Raw genomic sequence first — 22,825 nt, forward strand, 5'->3', positions numbered from 1 at the left:
GTTATCTGAAGGCCTCAGATGTCCAGTTTGCCATAAGCCTTATAGGTGACACTGCAAACATTTGGAACAAAATTCTCTGGTCATATAAGTCCACAATTAAATTATTGACCCCATGCAGATGGTTATGTGATGAAAAACTAATGCTGCATATCACTCTGAACACATCATCCCCACAGTGTCGTGGTAGCATTATGCTGTGGGGATGCTGGTATGAGGAAGATAGGAAGATAAATACAAGGCAAATACAAACTGGGACAGAAGTTCACCTTTCAGCAGGACAACTATATTAAATACAGTCAGAGCTACAATAGAATGATTTAGAATGAAGCATATAATGAGTTAGAATGGCCTAGTCAAAGTCCGGAGTTCTAATCTAATCAACAATCTATGGTAAGACTTTAAAATGTACGTTCACGTGCTCTGCAATGAACTGTAGGCAAAAGGTCCAGTCTCCAGATGTACATACCTGGTGGAGACATAACCCCAAAAAAACATTTGCCTCTAAGTGCATCAAAAATGTATTTACTGGCCTATATTCAAAATATTATGCGTGGTGAAAAACTACCACACACACTGAACGCACTATAACAATGATAAAACATAGGAGCCAAACACTCTAGATGCAAAGCTTTCAAGAAATAAGTTAACATAAAATGAATGCTGCTTGTAATAATAATAATGACTACATTTTTAATGATCGCAGTGGAAAAATTGGGTCAGTGACTACACCAGATATTTTGTGGAACTAGTATCTCTACTACATTGTTCCAGCGAGGAAATGAGAAGAGAGAAAGAGTTTTGGGGTCGGGAATTGAAACCCGGATGGCTGCATCGAGCTGGGGAGCCCGCTTTACCGGTAAGGCAGCTCAAGAGCAGGAATCTTACAAAATATACAAGATGCTGCACTGCGATGCATGACACACTGGTTAAAATGGACCCGAGAAACCTTTTTCCAAACAATACAGTAAAAGTTTCTAAGCCGGTCATTGCCTCATTAAAAATGGCATTTATTTAAAACAAATGCATATTGGTTTGCCACTTCAAGCAGCTTTAGATGCTCACAAAAAAAAAAACATCAACAGAGAGGGCCCATTTGCCTTTCAAATTTATTTTCACACAAACACAGACAGCAGAACTGGCCAGTAACGTCTGGCAGCTCATCATTTACCGCCTATGTTTTTTGTTTTTTTTAATGTATACATTTGCATCCCTTTATACCCTAAGTGACAAACGGTGTCTATAAAAAAGAGTTCTGTTTACCCAACACACCACCTTCTCAATCCACATCAAGCTTCAAAATTTCCTGAAACACTCTGGTTGTCTTCGAACTGTCCGTTTAAAAACAGAAAAAAGAAAAACATTTTCATGCTACTCTTTCAACTCCTTTATGTCACACATTGCAGTTCTGCTTTTACCTCGTTTCACCCAACTATTGCATCATTTTAAAACAGAAAAAAAGATTGTGTCTAGAAGCTGTGGATATTCTCCTTTAGAAGTTCAGATAAACCAAACAAATTCCTCAGTGCAGCTTCAGGATAAAATGAAAATGGGTGACATTTCAAAATCATGTGATTTGATAAAGCATCAACGGTGGATTGAGCAGTGCGCATATGCTTACCATACATACAGTGATCCAGTTTTGTAGGCAGGTTTGCTGCAGGATCAGATGTGCCTTAATGGAAAGTTTTATAACAAAGTTGTTCCAGTGGTAGATTGAAGCCAGGATGCCATTGTAAAAACTCATCCCACCCCATTATATGTACAGTTCTTTATTCAGAAAAGTTTAATATCTAATCTTGTCTTTATTTATATTTGGAAAAGAAAATCAATTATTGCAGATAAACCATAAAAAATAACAGTATTTTAATCATTAAAAGATGTGAAAACAGTTTTCTAACTGAGGAAAAATTTAATACACCCTACCCCCTTACAGCTTCAGTTAACCCCCATTTTGGCTTAAATAAAGTCACTGAGATGCATCTAGGAACCATCTACCAGTCTCTGACATGAGACTCAGGAAAGTACTGCACTCCTCGCCTTCAGCTGTGAGATGTTTGCGGGGTTTCTTTCATGTTCAGCCTGTTTTACCCCGCAGCATCTCAGTGAAATTAAGATCTTGGATTTTATTTCTTTATCCTCAGTGAGTCCTTGTTGGATTTGCTGGGAGGTTTTAGGTCATTATCATGATGCAGGGTTCAGCACTGCTTCAGCTTTTTCTTTTACAGATGGTCTCACATTTTCTGCAAGCTCCCTCTGAAGCAAAGCCAGGTCCTGCTGCAGCAGGCATCCCCAAATCATAACATTTCCACTTCCATGTTTCACAGTTGGTATGAGGTTCTTTCCTGGAATGATACATTTGGTTTATGCTAAGCATGTCCTATGTTCTGGTTTCCAACTAATGAAGCTTGTTTAAATTCTCTCTGGCACACTTCCTTAGCTCCCATGAATGTTAAACTTGTGCAGTCTCTTTCTGATCGACATGTAGTTTCATATCAACAGCAGCAGGAGCCTGCTACCATGGGATCATGGTAGCAGGCTCCCATGATGACATTTTAATGGTCAATGGTCTTCTAATGGTGTGCACCTGGAGTGATATGCATGTGTGTGCCATTTGGAGGCCAACTGAACATACCGTAAAAATAGAAGCACCTTTTATGGTTCTGTATAATTTAACTACTGTAAGTATTGGTTTCCAAGGTTTTATGTTGTGGGTCGATTTTGAAATATTGGTTTCTTCTACCTGAATTTGTTATTTTGTCATGATGCAAATTTTTTTTTTAACTCATTTTTTATTTAATAATTTGGAGAACCAGAACATAATTTATATTTTGTCTGTATGATTACATCATTTCCACAAATTGAATGAGATTAAACAGTGCCTTTTTACAGAAAACCTTTTAACTGGAGTAATGTTTTGAATGACTATTTTTTCATTCTACTCGAGCAAAAATATATTAAAGTACTCTTAATTGAGGCAAATTTTGGCTACTCTACCCATCTCTGAGGCTTTCTTTCCCCACAACTGTATGTAAGTAGTTCATTGTGGTGGTTGTAGGCCTAAAAACCAGAGCTTCAAAATCACCAAAATTAAGATTAAAAGCTATTTTTAAAGGTTTTGTATGTAAATGTGCTAAATTTAACATTCCTAATTTAAAAGAGATTAAGAAAAACATCAGCTTGAGTTCGATTCACAGTACTAGCAGTACTAGCACACATTTATGTATTTAAGTCAATTTTAAACAGAACAAAACATGTCTACACAGCTTTTGCATTTCTATCAATATTCTGGGAGGTGTTACTAGTCAACCATGAAAAGAGATCCAAATGAGATGCTTATTTCATAATTATAATACCTTGTCTATAGTTATTTACATGGTAGTAACTAGGAGAATATTTGTTAGGTTTTTTGCTTTGGAGGAGACAGGGAAGAACATCTAAATATACATGGAGCATTACCTAATTTTATGCAGATGTAGATGAAACTGAAACTCTCTGCAACTGATCCTCAGTACCACAAGTGTAATACACACCTAATACACTCTTGGTCCTGTTGAAGGTTAACCTAAAATCACCCCAGCAACAGTGGATTAAAAAGGCTCTACTCCAGTTACTCCTGTTATGCTTAAAATGTGTCATTCACAACTCTGGTACAGACACCTTGCGCTCTGGTGTTAATTGGTAGGTGGGTGCTTCACAAATATTTCTTTCAAGCGAGTAATACATGTCTCCTCACTTCAACCGGTCTTTTTAATTCCACAATCACCTTTTTCTGTGGGGCTCCTTTGAATGCAGCTCCTGGCTGCAGACTAGACATCTGATATCCAAGCCACTTGGGATGTGTGAAGGAGCGCTGCTGTCAGACAGTGAGACACAGATGCCAACATTTTTGTTGAGGCAACTGAAGGTGTCACCTGAAAACACCTTTAGGTGAAATTTAAGGCTCTGGCTTCCCAGTTTTTAAGCTGGACTCACAAAAAGACCATACAAATGTCAACACAACTACTCCCAGATCTGAGTCCAAGGTTCTTTAGTGCATAAACATGCTGTGAGTTCTGCAATTGTTGAATAAATAAAGATGAAAGGGTTTTAATTTAAAAAGAAAATGTTCATGCTGTACAAACAGGAGCCCTGATCAGGATTTGTTTTGGGCATATTCCTAACCTAAGTCATTAGTCAATGCAGACCCAGCTTTATGCCTCAATAAATAATGCGATTTATATGTAGTAAAATAACACACGTTACAAATTCATTTCTTGACAGCAACATGTCAGGTATGGCCAGGGAAATTAAACTCTGCTTTCCAAAAATTGGGCAATCACAGTTAATTCATGATTTCACTATAAGGGTAATTGCTTTCTCACACAGGTTTAGACAGCTTTTCAGTTAATATACGAAATCATCTTTTAATATCAGACAGAAATAACCTGACTTGATGCCAAAGCGGTTTTCAAAATGAGTTTAATGATCTCAAAACATTTAGGAGTGACCAAAAAAAGAAAGAATGGATTAAATCTGTAATGGGACCAATACTTCATCACCAGAGAAAACAAGAGTATTATCTAGTCTACGGGATGTCACCAGGTGATTTATATTGAAAGAAATTTAAACCCACAAAAAAAACTCAATAGGAGGCTTTTGATGTTGATTTTCTGGATGCAATTAATTCCTTGTGCAATCAGCCATGAGTAACAATTACTACCACTGATTTGCAGGAGACATTTGCATCTTTAAGAGCAACAACCACCATACCCCCCCCCCCCCCCCCCCCAAATTTTTTTTTATTTTTTTATAAGTTTCTTGTTTAAAATCCAACTCAAAAAAGTCAACCTTTGCTTTGAAAAAGTGTATTAAAAACATCAACTGATACAAGACTCGTGTACTCCAAAGATAAGTGAGGACTTTGATCTCCCTGTTATCAGTTGAGTCTGGTAGCGCAGTGTTTGCCTAAGAACCCTACTTCCCATAGTGATCCAGCAAATCAGACACTGCAGCCTAAGAGTTACTTTATAATCTGTTATCTTATCAATAGCAGGTTTGTTCCCTTAGATAACATTAGCACCAACTTCCTCTCCTCACAAAACTTCGACTGACCTTTTTCTGTAAGACACATGGCATGTGTTCTCCATAGACTAAAGCACCAAACTGAAGGAATTTGTTGTGTTAAAGAGTCAAAAAGCTGCAAGTTGTCTAAACGATTGTGTCAGCATTTACACAGACATGTTCAGTCAGGCGGGAAGATAAATGCTAGAATTTAACTACAGCGGGTAAAAGATGCTAAATTGGCCAATTACAGCTTTAGTGCAGAAACAGTAAACCAGTTACCAAGCAGGACAAAGGACGCTTCAATTAGCCATATTGGCAATGTATGCTGAACTGAGAAAACAGTGTATGGTAATTCTGTCTTTTATCTTCTTTATTGTGCTGATTAGTGTAGTGGGGGGAGCGTGCTCTATCTAATCTGATCACAGAGCATTGTGTTTTGGGTCATTAACCAATGAGAGGTCCCCGAGGTTGACAAGTCGAGTCACCCCCCCACCCTTTCTAAGCCAATTTGAGGCTCTCTCAGCCTCCAGTTTCTCTGTCTAAGCAGACAACACAACAGCAGCCACAAAAACAACCAACAAAAAACAAGAAGAGAAACAGCTGACTTAGATGTTTGCCCGTCTACATGTCCATGGCCTGGATGAGTGCTAACTAAGGCCTCTGAGAAGCAGGACGCCCCCTGTAGTCTCTGCTGTTGTTCTTCCAAGATGAAGAGGGTCATCCTTTCCTTCACATCTGGAATTTCCATTAGAAAAGACTAGTACCTTGCTGCATGGTGTGGTAGCAACCCATAGCAAAACAACGTTTCATGTAACCAAAATTTGCATTCATATGCATAAAGACAAACTCTATCAGTCAAAGCTTTCTTTTACCACATTTTTTGAGCAATAGCATAAAGAAATTACACTTTAGATTAAATCTAACATCTGTGTGTTTTTCGACATTTACTGACTTGTGCTTTTGCTCTCTTTCTATTCATGTCACACTGATTACATCCTTTCCAAATCAAAAATGTGAATACAGCAACAAATCTAACAGCACCTTCCATTCACAAATCAAAGTTAAACCATTTCGATACTGAAAGGCTGCCTTTCCGGATGGAAAAAAGAGCAGAAATGGAAAGGCCCAAAGCAAAGATCCTTGACAACTGCCTGCAGAGGGGGAATATGCAAATAAAGCAGAAGGTAAATGAAAAACATAGCAGGGATTTGGCAGCTGGCTTTTACATGTTCCTGTTAATTTGGCATTGGTTAAGAACATGTAAATGTCAATAATTAATTCAAGCCAGAGGGTGGGAGTAGAGGAGGAGCAATCAGTCGCTGATTCCCTCGTGAGCCCTGAAGCAGTTTAAGGGTCTATTGCATTTTTATAAAAGGAACATCCTTAACACTGAGCTTACATTGCACAAGTCCAACTGTCCATGTGTCCTCCCGAACAGTCCATGAAAGTAGGACACACCAGCCAGTTAACTGCAAACCCCCATCTATCGACCGTTACACAGGCAAAAACAAGTTAATCAATTATCTGTTTCAATGCATTTGATGAAACAAAGAAATTAGGCTCAGAGAAATCCAATAAAGACAAAGTGGAAACTGACCTGTAAAAAGGTAAAATTAAGCATCACAGCAAAGTAGGAAACAGTCGTAATGTTGTCTAAACACTAAAAGCAGCCAGACAGACTGGAGCATGTCCTTGGGAAAGGAGAGCACCTTTCCCCTTCAACAAAAGACCAACAGGGGCAACAGATTTTCCCCGGTCTTGAGATAACAGAAACCCAACACCTTCGTCCTCCAGTGGGGCTCTTTGTACGTCTAAGAGGGGGGTCAATCAGCAGCCGCTGACAGATATGTCTGCAGTCGATTTAGGAGAGGAAGCCATGTTGAGGTTAGACACAGATTTCTGAGCTCTGTCCCCATGGAAGGAAGACACGGATCAGGCCAGGATGTCCAAGGCTGACCTTTTATTACCCTCAAGTCTCTGACAGACAACACCTGTAGTTAGGTTAAGAAACTATATTTTTAAACATGTGCTTTAGTTAACAAATTAATAGCATATAGACAGGAATCTGGAATACCATTGTGTTGCAAACAAAAGTGAAAGTCACTCCAGCTGGAAAGCAAACAAATCAGAGAATCTCCAGTAGAGGTCTAAGTAGTTTTGGCAGATGCTCCAGGCTTAAGTGTCTGTTCAATTAGGTACTCCAGTTAAGATGGCAATCACGGTCTAAACCCCTGTGCTGCTGGGGCTTAAGTTGGAACACATTCCATCCCTGGCAAAATGTGAACATTGGGCAATGAAGATAGCCATTGAGCTTTTCTCTTGTTTGTTTAACACCCATGAACAGATCTGAGCATAAATTATCACTAAGATACCCAGCAAAAAACCAGCATTTTCCTTTCAGCCAAAATAAAATATTAGTGAGCCTCCAATTTTGCTTTAGACAGAGATTTTCCTTTGTGTTTTTTTCCTGTTTTAAAGCCGTCATTAATTATTACAGAGCAGCGTCTCTGTCGTGACAAACAGAAAGATATTTCTGCATCCCACAGCAAGAGAATACAAAACCTCTCTAATAAATCTGAGCGTTCACAGAAAATCAATCCAGACTCTCAAAGCACTCAAAGCTGGATTATAAAGGAAAGGTTTGGGGTTATTATCAAAGGTAACAGTGACTGGCATACAGGAAAGATGTCTCCACGTTACATTGGACATTTTATAGAACTCTGAGAGCCGATCCCTATAGGCATCAATGACACAATGCTGTTCAGCAACAAATAAACGGATTTCTCCATGGCAACACAATGTGTGGGACTGTGGGGTTCAACTTGTCAAGTAGACAGAGGGGGGGAAACCTGGAGATGACGCAGGGCAACAGGGTGTTGGCCAGGTCAGACGCTCTTCTGTAAAAGCCCTGAACGGCTCATCTTTGCTTTGGGCCCAAAGGGAAGAAAAACCTGTTGTTTGGCTTCATTTAAATAAGAAACCAAAAGAGGGTCAAGAGGCACTTCAGGTATGTGACAGCAGCTTACGCTCAAGCTGTAGTAACCCACTTATGCATGTCCTAAATCTGCAGGTAGACTCATAACCAGAGACCTACGTATACAGCGACTTGCAGAGGTATTGATACCTGTTTAACATTTTACATTTTGTCACATTACAATCTGAAATGCCATCGTATTTCTTGGCAGATTTTGTCACAGATCAACAAAATAATTGTAATAAAGTAGGGAAAAAACTATTTATGATTTAACATGTAAATACAAATCTGTAAAGTGTGTTGTAGTTTTGTATTCAACCCCTCCAAATCAGTATTTTGTAAAACCACTGGAATAACAGCTGCAAGTATCTTTAATGTTGTCTCTACTCTTTTTTTAATGACACTTTTTTCAGCATAGCCCAAACTCAGTCAGATTAGATGAACAGCATCCATGAACATCAATTTTGTAATCTTATCAGATTCTCAATTAGATTTAGGTCTGGTCATTGACTGGGCCATTTTAACCTAAACATAAGCTTTGATTTAAACCTTTCCATTATAGTTCTAATTATAAGTTTATGGTTGTTGTTTTGCTGAAAGGTGAACCTTCATCCCAGTCTCCATTTGCAGCCTCTAAGGGGTTTACTTCCAGGATTGTATTTCTCTGTATTTATCTCCATCCGTCTTCCTGTCAACTCTGACCAACTAGTCTGTACCTAATAAAGATAAGCATCCCCATAGCATGATGTAGCCATTTACATGTTTCACTGCATGGTTCACTGTGGGGATATGGGGCCCAGGATGATATGCAGCGCTATTTTTCTTCACTGTGTTCTGAATTTAGGTCAAACGCTCAGTTTTGATGTCATCCGACTCAAGTACTTTTTTCCACATGTTTATACCATTTTCTCTACATGACTTATGACATATTTCCAACTAAAAACCTTATGACTTTCTTTCCTGTCAAATGTTTGTTCCACCTGAGCTGTAGATTACTGCAACTACTCCAGAGTAACCATGGACCCTTTGGCTGCTTCTGTGATGAATGCTCTTCCTGATGCTGTTTATTCACCAATTTTCTCTAACCTTCAAAATATAAGTAAACTTCACAGAACACCTGCTTTTATACTGAGAGTAAGTTACACAAAGATGAAGTCCATTTAACAATTAGGTGACTTCTGAAGGCAACTTGTTGCATTGGATTTTATTGAGGAAAATCTAAGTAAAATAGGGCTGAATAAATTTGCACGCCACACTTTTTAGATTTTAAAAATGTAGACAAGATAGAGTGTAATTGTGTAATTTTTCTTCCACATCACAGTTACTCTGCTTTGTGTTGCTCTTTTACATTAAAATCCCAATAAAATACATTTAAGTTTGTGGTTGTAATTTGACAAAATGTGCACTATGTACTTTTAATGTATTCTAAATTATTCTAGTCCCTCATCAACAGTTATTAGTTATCAATTAAAAAATCGGATTTAAAGAAAACTTTCTATTAGCACTTGACATTTTTTCATTTTAGTGCTAATCCATTTGTTTATTTATTCATTTATTTCATAAAAAATAAATACATCTGAGATAAAACTATGTAAGTGCAGAGCTGCCACCCAGGTAACAAAAATAAAAATAAAGCTACATCACATTATAATGGGAGAACGTCAAATATTTCACGTTCAGAAACATCAATCGTTACATCTACATGATTCAAAAGGCTTCAGTTTGTCATAGTAGTCAAGATGCCACATTCATTTGTGGTAATATTTTTGCCAGTTTTGTCGTTGCTAATCTCTCTATGTGTCCAGATATTTCTGCAGATGTCTCACGGTACTCTGCGCGACAACATAACCCACTTGAATGGAGTTCAGGTGGTGTAGTTTGCATCCACAGAGCTTCCCCTGACCCTCCAGTTAATGAATGACAAATGCTGCTACCTCATTCAGATCAGACTCATTCTTCCTCTTGTTCAGCCCCATGTGTTTGATGTTCCTTCTCAGTGTCTGCATGATTATCACAGTACTGTCCAAGCTGCTGAATAGCAGAAAAACATCTCCATGACCCGCTCCAAGCATCGATTAGAACTTAAAAAGTTCTGATAGATGAGACTTTTTCTCAACCACTTTACTGCACTGTCATCAATTTAATAATGTCATAATGTAATCATATATTTTATTCAAATAATAAAAGATATATTTTAACGTGAAACTTTATGGTTCAAACATTATAATTTCATGTTTGTAGAATATATTACCACATTCATACATTTATATAGTAAGAACTTGAAAAGGTTTTTGTAATGTGATAAATATGTATATTGTAATAACATGATAGTATATTGTACAAATATGAAAAAAGTATTTTGTTATAACAGTTGAGTTTTAAAGTAGGAACGTAATATATCTTGAGTTTCCTTCTGCCTGGGTGGCAGCTCTACTTCAACATAAAACACCCCCTGCAGAGATCATGAAAACTCTTTGATGACATTCTTCATGGAAAAACTGAAATTCATCCCAATTCACCTGAAATATATCCGTAATAATTATTTACAGCGTGAAGCAAATGCTGACTGAGAGCCATATAATTTTTCTTATGTTTATCAACATGCTCACACATACTCTGCTCATTTTTTAGGGCCCTTTTCTGACTTTTCTAGCTCATGGTAAGTGAACCTGTCTGGGTTTTTCTCCTTCCTTCGCCCCCCCTAGTGCTCCTAATCGGAACTGCATCTTCCAGCACCAAGACAGAGAAAGTGACAGAGAGAGAGAGAGAGACTAAAAGAGAGAAGGACCTCCCCCAGATGACATCAGAGCTCTATTGAAGCAGCGCTAGAGGCGCACACAACTCCACATTTGTACTGAGGTCCACACTTGTGCTCATGTCCTCTCACAGCCAGTTGATTGTGTATTTGTGTGAGGGGGGCTACCACTGAAAACAGACCAGTGCTGCTACAGATAAACTCCAAGTAGCTCTAAATCTATGTAATTTAGGAGGCTTTTTTCTCCGTTTCCCTCTCTTGGATCTGCATTTAAATCTTCATTAACCTGGATTGGATTATTTTTATTTTTGCCCTCTTCTGAGCCACATTAAAAGAGGATACCTGTTACTTTTAATTTTGCTGGCTGGTTTGAGAGGTAAGTAATCTTTCTGCTGGTACAGCAGTCACTGTTGGAAGTGTTTCCTTTCCATTTGGATTTTCTCTTCGCCTAAATGAAAGTAATGCGGAATCCTCAGGAGTTGCGTGAATCTAAACCGATCATTTTCTCCAAGCGAATAATATGGAGTCCTTACTATACTGACAGGCGCAAATGTCTTCATACGTGTAATAATAAAACCGTGAGCGCACTTTTCTCCAAACTATTACATAAAGCGTCTCTTCAGCCTGCAGAGCTTTTGCAGAACACTAAATATATTTTTCTGACATCCACCCAAGCCTTTTATTCCCGTGTCTACCACTTGCTGCTGCGATCCGGCGCAGAATCCCCATAATTTGGCGTCTCCAACAGAGACCACGAACACAAAATCACAATTGTTTCTCCACAATCACATTTTCTTCTCTTTGCACACCTCAAATATCCTAGCCTTTACGCACTGCCCAGTAAACTGCACGCATGTATGGTAACGGTTTGGGATGAATATGCAAACTTGGTAGGGATTAGCGGGGCTGCCTGTCTGGAGCAGCCTCGATGTCGCAGCCTGAGAGGACACCCCGGTGCGCTGCTGAAATTGCAGCGCAGATCCCGCGGAGTTGGACATGAAGGGGCAGCTGGGGAGACCTTATACCGCCTAAACGCTCGTCCTGTGTCGCTGTCTGGAGTTCTTCTTGCAACGGTTTTGATTCGCGAAAATCAATAAAAAAAAATCTGCATTATTGACTAGTTATATTTTTAAAAAGGGGTGCCATGCAACGCGCAATTTGTATGCACGTTTATACCCAGCAGGTCGCATACAAGTAAGCACCATACATACACAACTATTACTGCACAGGTAGGGATCCATAAAGCGAACAAATTCTGCGCTATTTTCCCTTCATCCAAACTGATATTTATCCCATTAGTCCAATACAATATAGCGGCATGCCTATTGGTAACACCGAGGCAGGCACAGTTGTTAATCCAATTTAAAAGAGCCTTTTATCTTCATGAGACGATAAGGTCATCCAGGCTCTAAATAATGACCCTGAGGCTTTGCACAAGCTGTGCACCGATTTCTGCTCACAGCAAACTTCTTGCTTCTCTTTCCAAGCAAAGTAACGGTGCTTTCCCTTGTTTTCAGTATGGAAAAATATAGCCCATTAAACATGGCAGTCAAGAAGACAGGCCCAGTTCTTCACTGATAGTCTGCCTGAGGCTGACGTCCCCAGTCAGTTGTTTTTCAGAGGGAACTCACATGGAAGATTAACAGCTAACCAGGTCACAAAAGATGGAATTATTCAATTCTAGAAAAGAAAGCATACAATATATATTTATACCCAGTTCATTGGAGAAAAAAAAAGGCATATTATAGATTTAGAACTGCAGGCCCCATTCTAAAATAGCCTAATCCAGGTCTCTCATATTTTATTTACGCACTAATATGTATTTTTTAAGTAAGTTTTCCAAGCTTTAAGAGAGAGATTTCATACATTTTGTTAAGAATAAGAACAAAGTTGATAGCAGACCATAAATGCTGTGGGAATGCCTCGGATAAAACAGCAGGGAGGTTAACAAATCCCTTTATTTTGGGAAAGGTGTCCGGCCTGAGCCGAGATAGGTTTCTAGAGCTTAACAGAAGCATTCATGTCTCGGTGTTTGCTTGTCAAAGACACACACACATATACATACATACATTCATTTCATCTTGCAGTGCCTACCACCCCCATGTGGGGAAAAACAATTGCAGCTGCTGCAGATCTCTCCTTTCAGCCTCCTACAAAAGAGAGACCCCCGTCTGTCTCGGGCCTATATGTTATTAATGGGCCAGCAAAAGTATCATCTGTTCAGCCTATTTAGAGATAGCACCAGGAGGCCACATACCAAATCTGAGAAACAGTCAGAGATTTTTCTCTTCACCCAGTTTTTTTTATATATATATAATTTGTGTCACTTAGATGTTAAATGAGATAATGAACGTTCCATTGTGCTTTGGCAGCACAGCAGACCCCTGCCAAGTTCCCTGACACACAACTTACTAACATCTTTATCCAAGAAACAAGGTTTTTCTGCACTTCGAAACACTTAAAACTATAACTGACATACTGGCTTCCATACCAGGTTACTTTTACTTGTCCATTACAAAAACATGTACATATCATTTTATGATAATACACTCATAAATAAATTATGTTTTCCACTTTCCTTGAAAAAATCCTATCTGCTTAATGTGCCATTTTGCACATGTACATGTTTTTGAACCACCATCTGGAGGAGTACAGAGACCCAACAAAAACTATATCTGTGTAATCAATCATAATTCAAAATTATATTGTGAATTAGAGTGAATATCAGCACAACATAATAACAGAATTGATTTCCCAATGGAGAGCTCTTCTGTGGTTCAAAATTAATTTCAGAGTTCATGAATAATTTATCAGCCAGCCATTACAACTTCTACACAGCTCTTTCCTTTTTAAATGCAAGCCTACAAAATATTCAGTGTCTTACTAAAGCAAAAGTCATCATGTTCTCTAATAATTTGACAAGCATGAAATTGTTTCTGTTTGAGTTTTTTTGTAGCTTTTCTTGTGCAGCATATGACTCCAGGCCACAATCTCCTCATCCCTATTATTTCAGCCTAATGTACATTTGTGTGTGTTCAGCTCACAATGGCTATCAGTGTCCAGCTTCACGCCTCTCCTGCTCTTCTCCCCTGTAAACATTTTTCCTCCACAATGGTCAATTTAACTTTGCCAGTTCAGATTCAATGAAGCAGACTCCACTTTAGCTACTGAGATCCCCCTCTCGTCATGGCAGAGCTTATCAAAACGATGGAGAAAGACATCCATCACAAAAATAAAATAGAATTGAACACAATATACATAAAGATGCATAAAATGGGGGCATTTGTAGCAGGTTAATGCAATAAAAAAGTGTTTCAATGATTCACTTCTTGAATAAAAGGTTTTGTTACATTTTCTGAAAGTTTTAAAAAATAGCTCTCCCCTCTGTAAGGCTTCACAGTCCACATGCTTGCCTTGAAGCAAACAATGAAGAGGGGCCACTCTCCTGAAACTTGACGAGTGGAGAAAAAAAATAGGGGGAAAAGGACCCAGGCCTGGATACGCTCCGTTAAATTGAGCACAAACTTGCACAACATACCAATAATCAACATTAGATTAAATAACTGAGCCCTTTTGTCTGTTCAACTTGACCTAAAGCCAGGTTATATTGGTCAGATAAAGCAAGGAACTAAGGCAGGCATGGGCCGGTATGAGATTCTCATGTCAGGACAACCTTGAGTAAAAACAGAATAGCAGCAATAATCCCTACTGCTGTTCAATACATTTATAAAGTTATCTGTAACAGTTATTTTAAAACAAAAGCAGGCACCAGCAAAATTTATTAGCTCTCAAGTGAGTATTATACATTTTTTATTATTCTGCGTTTTATAGGGTAACACTGGAATTACAGCATGTTGAGTATAACAGGTTAATAAGTCAGGCTTTCCGTTGTACTTTTAAAACAGTGTTACTTTAATAAGATTGAGGTGTGCTGCTTCTTTGGTTTCAACAAAGGTTTTAGCAACCTAAATTATTTCCTACCAGCCAACTTTGTCTTTCTTGAGAGGAAGAGGAAATCTTAAGAGTGTTCAATTAGCCAGCTCATTGGCAGGGTGCAGCAACATTTGGGGGAGAGGGAGCTCTGTATTAGTTTATATATTAATCTCCATATATTGAAAAATAAAAACAAATTAATCACTCTCCAGCATCTAATTAAAGGGATGTTACACCCTAGGAACAGTATTTTAAACTGTAACTTTATAAGCAAAGCATACTTTTGTTTCGTAAAATGCTAAAATGTCAAGCATTTAAATCAAACTGTATACTTAGTATTATTCAGAAAATGGAAATCTTATTTGAAAAATCACATTTCAAATTGAAATAGCTCAACTAAGTGCTGCATTAAGAGTTCATTCCAACAGACTGATACAGCATATCCCTCTATTGTCCTGCCATTTTCCAAACTCCATTACTGTATTTAATCTTTTTTCCCCTCATCAGACTCCCTTATTCCACAAGTTACTGGAGGTCGCATCTGGTGCTTTTTTTCCCAGACTCTAATCTACTACTAATGTAATACTGGACAGAGAGAGCCCATGTTTAGATGGAACAGAAGGAAGGGGGGCTGTTATTATGAGACAGCATCTCAGGAGTTGTAATCGAGTTACAAGCCTCTCAATTCCCTAATCTTCTCCTTGTCAGGGGTTACAACTGTTAAACGGCAAGGCCTCTTGTTCCTAATTTACCTTTGAATGTTTTACAGCGCACGGTTGCAGCCATAAGGGCACACGGACAGTTACAGAGCTATTGTGTTCCAAGAGGAAACGTAACATTTTCTTTGGCAAAGGAAATCTATTTTTGCGAGCAGAAAACGGCATTTGGTGTGTGTAAGCAGAGGATGGGGTGGGCGTATAGGGTCACATGAAGTAGCTGGGAGCAGCCTGGTGGGCTGAAACACCCATCCTCTTCTTGATATGAAATTCAAATGAACTTCATTTGTCACTGGTGGTTTTCATAGTGTGAGTAATTACACTAAGCTCTGACAGGATCTGTTTTTGTCTTGCGTAAAAGAATTTGGACAAACTGCTTTATTTTTAATCACAGGACTGGTTTTCTTGTAAAATACTTCGAGCTCAGATATGCATTGATGCGGAGAGAGAAGGGCACATGAGCTCCACCCTCCTCTATTGTTAAGTTCGGGGTCTAGATCACAGATGTGTTTTGCATGCACAAGCATTCTTTCCTCCATCTCCATAGAAAAGATTTTGTTATTTAGGGTAACTGGGGGTAAAAGGTCAGTGGACTAAAAGGCAGTAAAAGAGGGGATTTTTTAAATCTAAAATTGTACAGCAGTTTTAAGACGGTTATATGACTATATTTCAAATGCAAATCCCATTTATTTTCTGTCCATTAAATGTGTTTAAACTCTTTTTTCCCACCATGTTATCTATGGTTTTTACACTTTCACAGCTTATACTTCCACACACTTCTTTTGAGTTCAATAAAAGTAAAATACAGTTAGATATATGCCTTAGTTACAAAAAGGAAATAATTCAGTTTTTTTGGTGGATTAAAAACTACAATCGGCAGATTCGGATCTGAAAGAAAAACTGAAATCAGTATCAACCAGGAAAAGGCTGATCGGTGCATTTCAATACAGCATTTCTCAAAATAAAGTTTAATCCACTAGAGTGTTTTAATAAAACTGTTATTCATTTAAATACTTAATGTTTTTATATAAAATGTATTATCAATGAATTTTCTAATCTAAAACAAACAAAAAATAAATCCTGGAAAACGTTTTATCTACCACCCATAATAATCCGGTACATAAATATTTACTGTCTGGTTTAGATACATTAGTGTAGGTTTGTAAAACCCAACAGGAATCTGGAACCTACCTTTACATTTATCAAACCATAAAAAGCAAGATGTTTATTTGGAAAATGATAAAATGGTAGCATTAGCATTACGGTATCAGTAGCAAACATGATGTATTATGCTAACATGAGGCATTCTGGTTAAAATAGCTAGTATGGAAGTGATGGCCAAGAAGCTACAAATTGCATGTTAGGTAATAGCAAAGCATATATTGTTAGCGGCTAACAACAGCAAATATTGCAGTATTAGCTAAAATACTAGCATTAGCTGAAATTGTAATATTAGCATTTCAGTAATAGATAGTGAACATCTTTATGCTAAAGTTAGATTTGCTAATATGCTAGTACTGGCTAAAATGCTACAAAAATTCCAAAAATGTTTAATTTTTAGATTTTTTGTCCACTAAACGTTACTGTTGTGTTATTTTTCAGAAGACTGCCCCAGGTGTGACAAGGGTACAGGATGACTCAAGCTGCAAATGCATGAGGGAGATTGGGCTCACAAGGATAAGCAACTCGTCTTGTTTTGCACCCTAGAGAAGAAGGGGGCACTGGTTATCTGCTTCAGGAAAAAGATCTTGAGCCTTGGATTAATGTGTGTACTGGCTCAACAAGGGAGCAGAGATTCTGGGTTACCTGAAAACACAAACTACACAAGCAAACAGGCCAGAATTGAGCCTGCTGCCAAGGGGATTGGCATGGCTCAGACCGGCTTTGTGTCAACCCATCATGTCTGACGGGCCTGATGGCAGGAAGGAATCTTTGCCATCCAACTCACGGATCTCTATAAAAACACAAAAAAACCTTACAGGCTGTTATGGCTGTTGAACCTGACTACAGCAACAGCCGTCAGGATTTCTAATATCACCTAAGGGTGCGTGTTCTTTTTTAGCGAGAAGAGATGCTTCTTCCGTAGGCTTATCTGCCATGGCGAAAGGCATTGAAAGAATGAGCCTTTGACAACACAGAAGAGGTCATCGTCCAAACAAGGATCAGCTCGGCAAATACTGACCAGGTCAGGATATCACCAAACCCCCTCCCCCCCTTGGACAAACGTTTTCTTTCAGTGAGGATAAGAGCATATTTAAGAAGAAATCTCGATTGGATTTTTCTTTCGTTGGAAAGGATTTATTGCCTTGTCTAAATCAGGTATGGTAAATAAAGATTGCTTTGTGTCTTTTTGCTTTACTCACAGGATCCCTGTTTTAAATTATATCAAGATAAAGAGATACCACAGTGGGAATGCACAGTTAAAGCCCAATTTATTCTTGGTCTGATTAAACATTATCATCATTTAGGAAATGTAATCCCTTAAAATAAAGTCTTGATCAGCTGCGGGCAAAATAACCAACATGCTGGTGCATAAAAAATTTACAAAGCTCAAGTTTATCTTCCGATCTGAAAAGGCGGACTAAAAAGCAGTTCAAATGTATGGACAAATTTAAGTTTTTACTGCTTGAAAAACCGAGGGTTGTAAGTAACTAGTTAGAGCCAAGACAACAAATGGCAAAAAAAGCAAACCACTTCATCAATATTCAATGCATAGTTTCATAGTGGGATCAGTAACAACACCAATATCTAACGTTTTGCTTACCTGTGATGTGAGTAGCAATTAATGAGAGCCTTGATTTAGTCAAGCTATACAACAACTTGGGAAGTTATGAGCAAAAACCCAAGATAGGTTTTCAAAACTGAAAGCTTTAAAAGGTTTAAAAATTTGATGTACTTAGAAAACCTACATGACAACACAAATTTCAGTGAACCTTAAGATATGCCTTTACTCTCTAATCCTCATAATCAATTCATATCAGTCAAATGGAAAAATGCTAAATGATTCTCTCAGCAGTTACTTAATCAAGAAAGTGCTGTAGGCAGCTTTTCAAACCTGCAGCAATTACAAAAACTTGAATTTGGCTTGCTCTCACAGGGCCTTGTCCATTAATCTGCTTTTTCTACATTTTTCCCCAGGGTCTTTTGAGTGATTAGGCTGCCAGGATACGCACCTTCAATATGGTACGTCACTACAAGTCCTTTGTCCTCTTCCTCATAAGGATTGGACTGCTGCTGGGACTAGCTAATCCCTTGGTCACCTCTGCCTCATGTCCCTCAGCCTGTCGCTGTGACGGGACCTTCATATATTGTAACGACCGTGGCTTGACTTCCATACCTACGGGGATGCCTAAGGATGCTACAGTGCTCTTTTTGCAGAACAACCGCATCAAGAGTTCGGGCATCCCCACAGAGCTCAGTAGACTTGTAAATGTGGAAAAGATCTATCTTTACTGCAACAATCTGGATGAGTTCCCAACTAATCTTCCACTTAGACTAAAAGAGCTCCACCTGCAGGAGAACAACATCCGGATGATTACCCATGCCTCATTAGCTCAGATTCCTTACATTGAGGAACTTCACCTGGATGATAACTCTGTATCAGCAGTCAGCATAGAAGAGGGGGCTTTCAGGGACAGTACTTACTTGAGACTGCTTTTTCTCTCCCGAAACCACCTGAGTACCATCCCAATAGGCCTACCCATGAGCATTGAGGAGCTGCGCTTCGATGACAACCGCATCTCATCCATCTCAGAGCAATCGTTGCAAGATCTCATCAATCTGAAACGGCTAATCTTAGATGGTAACCTGTTGAACAACCATGGCATTGGAGAAGTGGCTTTCATCAACCTGATCAACTTGACCGAGCTGTCACTGGTGAGGAACTCCCTGACTTCACCGCCGGCTAACCTGCCAGGTACCAGTTTGGAAAAACTGCATCTACAAGATAATCACATAAACCGGGTCCCACCTGGGGCTTTTGCCTTCCTAAGGCAGCTGTATCGCCTGGACCTGTCTGGTAACAACCTAAGTAGCCTCCCACAGGGTGTATTCGAAGATTTGGACAATCTCACACATCTAATGCTGAGAAACAACCCCTGGCAGTGTACTTGCAGAATGAAGTGGGTGCGGGACTGGTTGCGGTCACTGCCGTCAAAGGTGAATGTACGTGGCTTCATGTGCCAGGGTCCAGATAAGGTAAAAGGCATGGCTATTAAAGATCTGACCACAGATATGTTTGACTGCACAGATTCAGAACTGCTCTCTACATACGAGACAAGCACAGTCTCCAACAATTTACGCCCATCACAGCCCCAGTGGCCCTCGTTTGTCACCAGAAGGCCTGTGGTGAAAGGGCCTGACATCAGTAAGAATTACCACAGCACTACCAGCTCCTCAGGCAGAAAGATCATCACCATCAGTGTGAAGTCAAGTAGCGCGGACGCAATACACATATCATGGAGAGTGTCACAACCCATGACTGCCCTGCGGCTCAGCTGGCTAAAGCTGGGACATAGCCCTGCCTTTGGCTCCATCACTGAGACCATTGTGCAGGGAGAGAGGACAGAGTATCTGCTCACTGCACTGGAGCCAGACTCTGCCTATAGAATATGCATGGTTCCCATGGAGACCAGCAACATTTACCTGTCAGACGAGACCCCCGTTTGCATCGAGACAGAGACTGGACCTCACAAATCCTACCAACCGACTACAACTTTGAATAGAGAGCAGGAAAAAGAGCCTTATAAAAATTCTAGTCTGCCTTTGGCTGCCATCATCGGCGGGGCCGTGGCTCTTTTGGCAATAATCATGCTGGCACTGGTGTGCTGGTATGTGCACAGGAATGGGTCGCTTTTTTCCAGGAACTGCACCTACAACAAAGGTCGCCGGAGAAAGGACGACTATGCTGAGGCCGGCACTAAGAAGGACAACTCCATTCTGGAAATAAGAGAAACTTCTTTTCAAATGATACCTATAAATAATTTGCCCGTGTCCAAGGAAGAGTTTGTGATACACACAATTTTCCCACCAAATGGCTTAAGTTTATACAAAAGTCCACACAATGAGAACAGCATTAACAACAGGAGCTACAGAGACAGTGGAATACCAGATTCAGACCATTCCCATTCATGATGGCGCACACGGACCTTCAAGAGCAGTGTGCGAATAAAACAGAGCGGCAAGACTTTTACAAAACACTGGATATATGAGACTAAGGAAGCAATGTTCTGTACATTTGCCATATAATTTATATTTAAGGACATTTTATGAAGATGGAGAAGATTCCAATTGCAGGCTGTCACTGAACTATCAAATGCAATTCTATATTTTAGGGATTTGTAGTAATTTGTACTGTATTTCCTTTGCTTAAGGTTACCAACCGACTAAAGAAACTCTGTGTTCTATTAAGATATGATGACTTGTCAACTGTGAAAGTGGGTTTTCTTTGCTGTGTTGAACAATCAGACTTTAGGAAACCTTGTAGTATAAGCACAGGTCATTCTTTTAACTTTGTGGCTGTTAGAAAAACAAAAAGGCAAAAAAATGACAAGGCAAGTAATGTAAGGCACAGAAGATCAACCAGTTCACCAAGCAGGTGCATTAAAGGATCTTAAAGAATGAGCAGAGAGTAGCTATCTCCACTTACTATGGACCAAGAATTTTACTCTAGTATTCACCTAATGTGTGGCTATGAATAATCTAAAATGAGGTGCCATGATATTTTTATTTCTGCTTTGCTCCGTGTGTCATTTTGTTATATTCTGCAGGTAGACAAAACACAGCAAAGCAGGGTTCCAATGTATCTGATAGGATTGTAGGCCACAGCACAGGGCATAAAGCACATCAATCTTAACTAAGTAGACATGTCAGGCTGACTCCCCCCCATCTACTCTATTCGTAGAATGGCCAAATGACAATGGCGGCATCGTTCAGTACTATGTACCATACGTCATTATAGTCTACAGGCCAAAAAAAGCCCGAACTCCTTGGCTTTGATGGAATTTACCTCGGTGTCAGCAACTCTATACTCCCCCATGAGTATTATTTTGTATTATTTTTTGAATGGACACTTTTTTGTTGCCACAATTTGAAGTTGATGGTTCTTTACAATTGAAAAACCAAAGTGCATTTTATGCCCTTTGGCCAGTCTTGTATGTGCCTTGATCTAATGCTTATTGTATTTAGCTTTTTAAGAAACCGGTGACTTTTTTTCATACACACTTGAATATGAGAAATATTGGTCATTAAAGAATAAAAGTGGACAAAAACAACTTTTCCCTGTCTTACATTTGAGTTCAACAAAACCTCACTCAGATTATAGTTCTGTTCAAGTAAAGATATCTCACTATGGATATGACCTCTAGGATTATTATGATTATAATAATTTTCTATTTCTATCCAAGTGCCATACAGTCAGAGAGGCTTTAGGGGTCAAATATATCTTATTCATATCTCAAAATACCAACCAAAAACATAAAATTAAAATGCTAGGAAATTAAAAACATAACCAATCCCCTTTTTATCATTTATACATATTTTTGCTTCTACAATATGGAGCGGGATATAATGTGAACTCACACTTGTACCACCCCACAAGCAGAGCAACATCTGCTTGGGGCTGCTGCAAGTCATGTGTTACCTAACTACTGGTCAGGAAGAAAAATATCACAGTAGGGCAGAAATTGGACTGTAGAGACACTGGACTCCAGGGTTTGATTAACCTCCCAGGCACCCAATAGGTCACCATACGGGTGAATTTAACACATTCAAACCCACGAAGATCTCATATGACATTGTTTTTAAAGTTTTTAAATGTTATAAACAAAATCATATTTCTTCCAGTAAGCCACCACAATCATACATTCTCAGGCTTAAACCACCATGAAGCTTGCAGTTAAACTGAAAGAAGCTGCAGAGAGCTGCAAAGTCATCCAGACCTCAACTTACATCATAAGCCTGACCTACACACAGTATATTTCCACACCTTGAAACTACAAACTTCAGTGTGTTTTATTTTGACTTTATATGACAGACCAACACAAGCATAACCCCAGTAAGATTACATGGTTTTCAAAGGTTTTGTGTACGCATTTTTATTTAACCACGCTGTGTCAATTCAATAACACTTTATCATACAATACAATAGGTGGGCTCTATTTACCAAACAGGTAACTCCGAAAGGCAAGTAGTTGCACTGAATTTTATTTAAGGCTGAAAGTGAGGCCATGAGTCACTTATTATAGTCAATTAAATTAACAGTTGGATGTTCTTCACAAAACAGGTTACTTCTAAAAGACAATTTGCTGGCCTGGGTTTTTCTTACTGACATTAGGAGGTTGAATACAAAAGTACCTAATTTGTTTGGATTTTTGTTTGGAAATGTGTTTTTTTTTTTAAGTTCTA

The 22,825-nt window shown here is 38.9% G+C and overlaps 2 protein-coding genes across 3 annotated transcripts in view; one reads left to right on the top strand and one right to left on the bottom strand.

Moving 5' to 3' along the window:
• The window catches only part of macrod2 (mono-ADP ribosylhydrolase 2), a 608,769-nt gene that overhangs the window by 479,384 nt on the left and 106,560 nt on the right, over positions 1–22,825 (bottom strand). The gene's annotated exons all lie outside the window — the stretch shown is intronic.
• Positions 10,878–21,693, top strand: flrt3 (fibronectin leucine rich transmembrane 3). Of its 2 annotated transcripts, none has more exons than XM_047351867.1 (3): positions 10,878–11,148; positions 17,024–17,740; positions 18,560–21,693. In XM_047351867.1, exon 3 carries the CDS (start codon positions 18,602–18,604, stop codon positions 20,552–20,554), a length of 1,953 nt encoding a protein of 650 aa, XP_047207823.1. In that variant the 5' UTR covers positions 10,878–11,148; positions 17,024–17,740; positions 18,560–18,601; the 3' UTR covers positions 20,555–21,693. The 2 variants fall into 2 exon arrangements, with proteins under 2 accessions (XP_047207823.1, XP_047207824.1); XM_047351868.1 differs by having other exon boundaries at positions 17,027–17,740.

The sequence above is a fragment of the Girardinichthys multiradiatus genome, chromosome 22, assembly GCF_021462225.1.
Source record: "Girardinichthys multiradiatus isolate DD_20200921_A chromosome 22, DD_fGirMul_XY1, whole genome shotgun sequence".
NCBI lineage: Eukaryota > Metazoa > Chordata > Actinopteri > Cyprinodontiformes > Goodeidae > Girardinichthys > Girardinichthys multiradiatus.

Coding starts and splice junctions, on each gene's coding strand:
- flrt3 (XM_047351867.1), top strand. CDS start 18,602: ATGGTACGTCACTACAAGTCCTTTGTCCTCTTCCTCATAAGGATTGGA.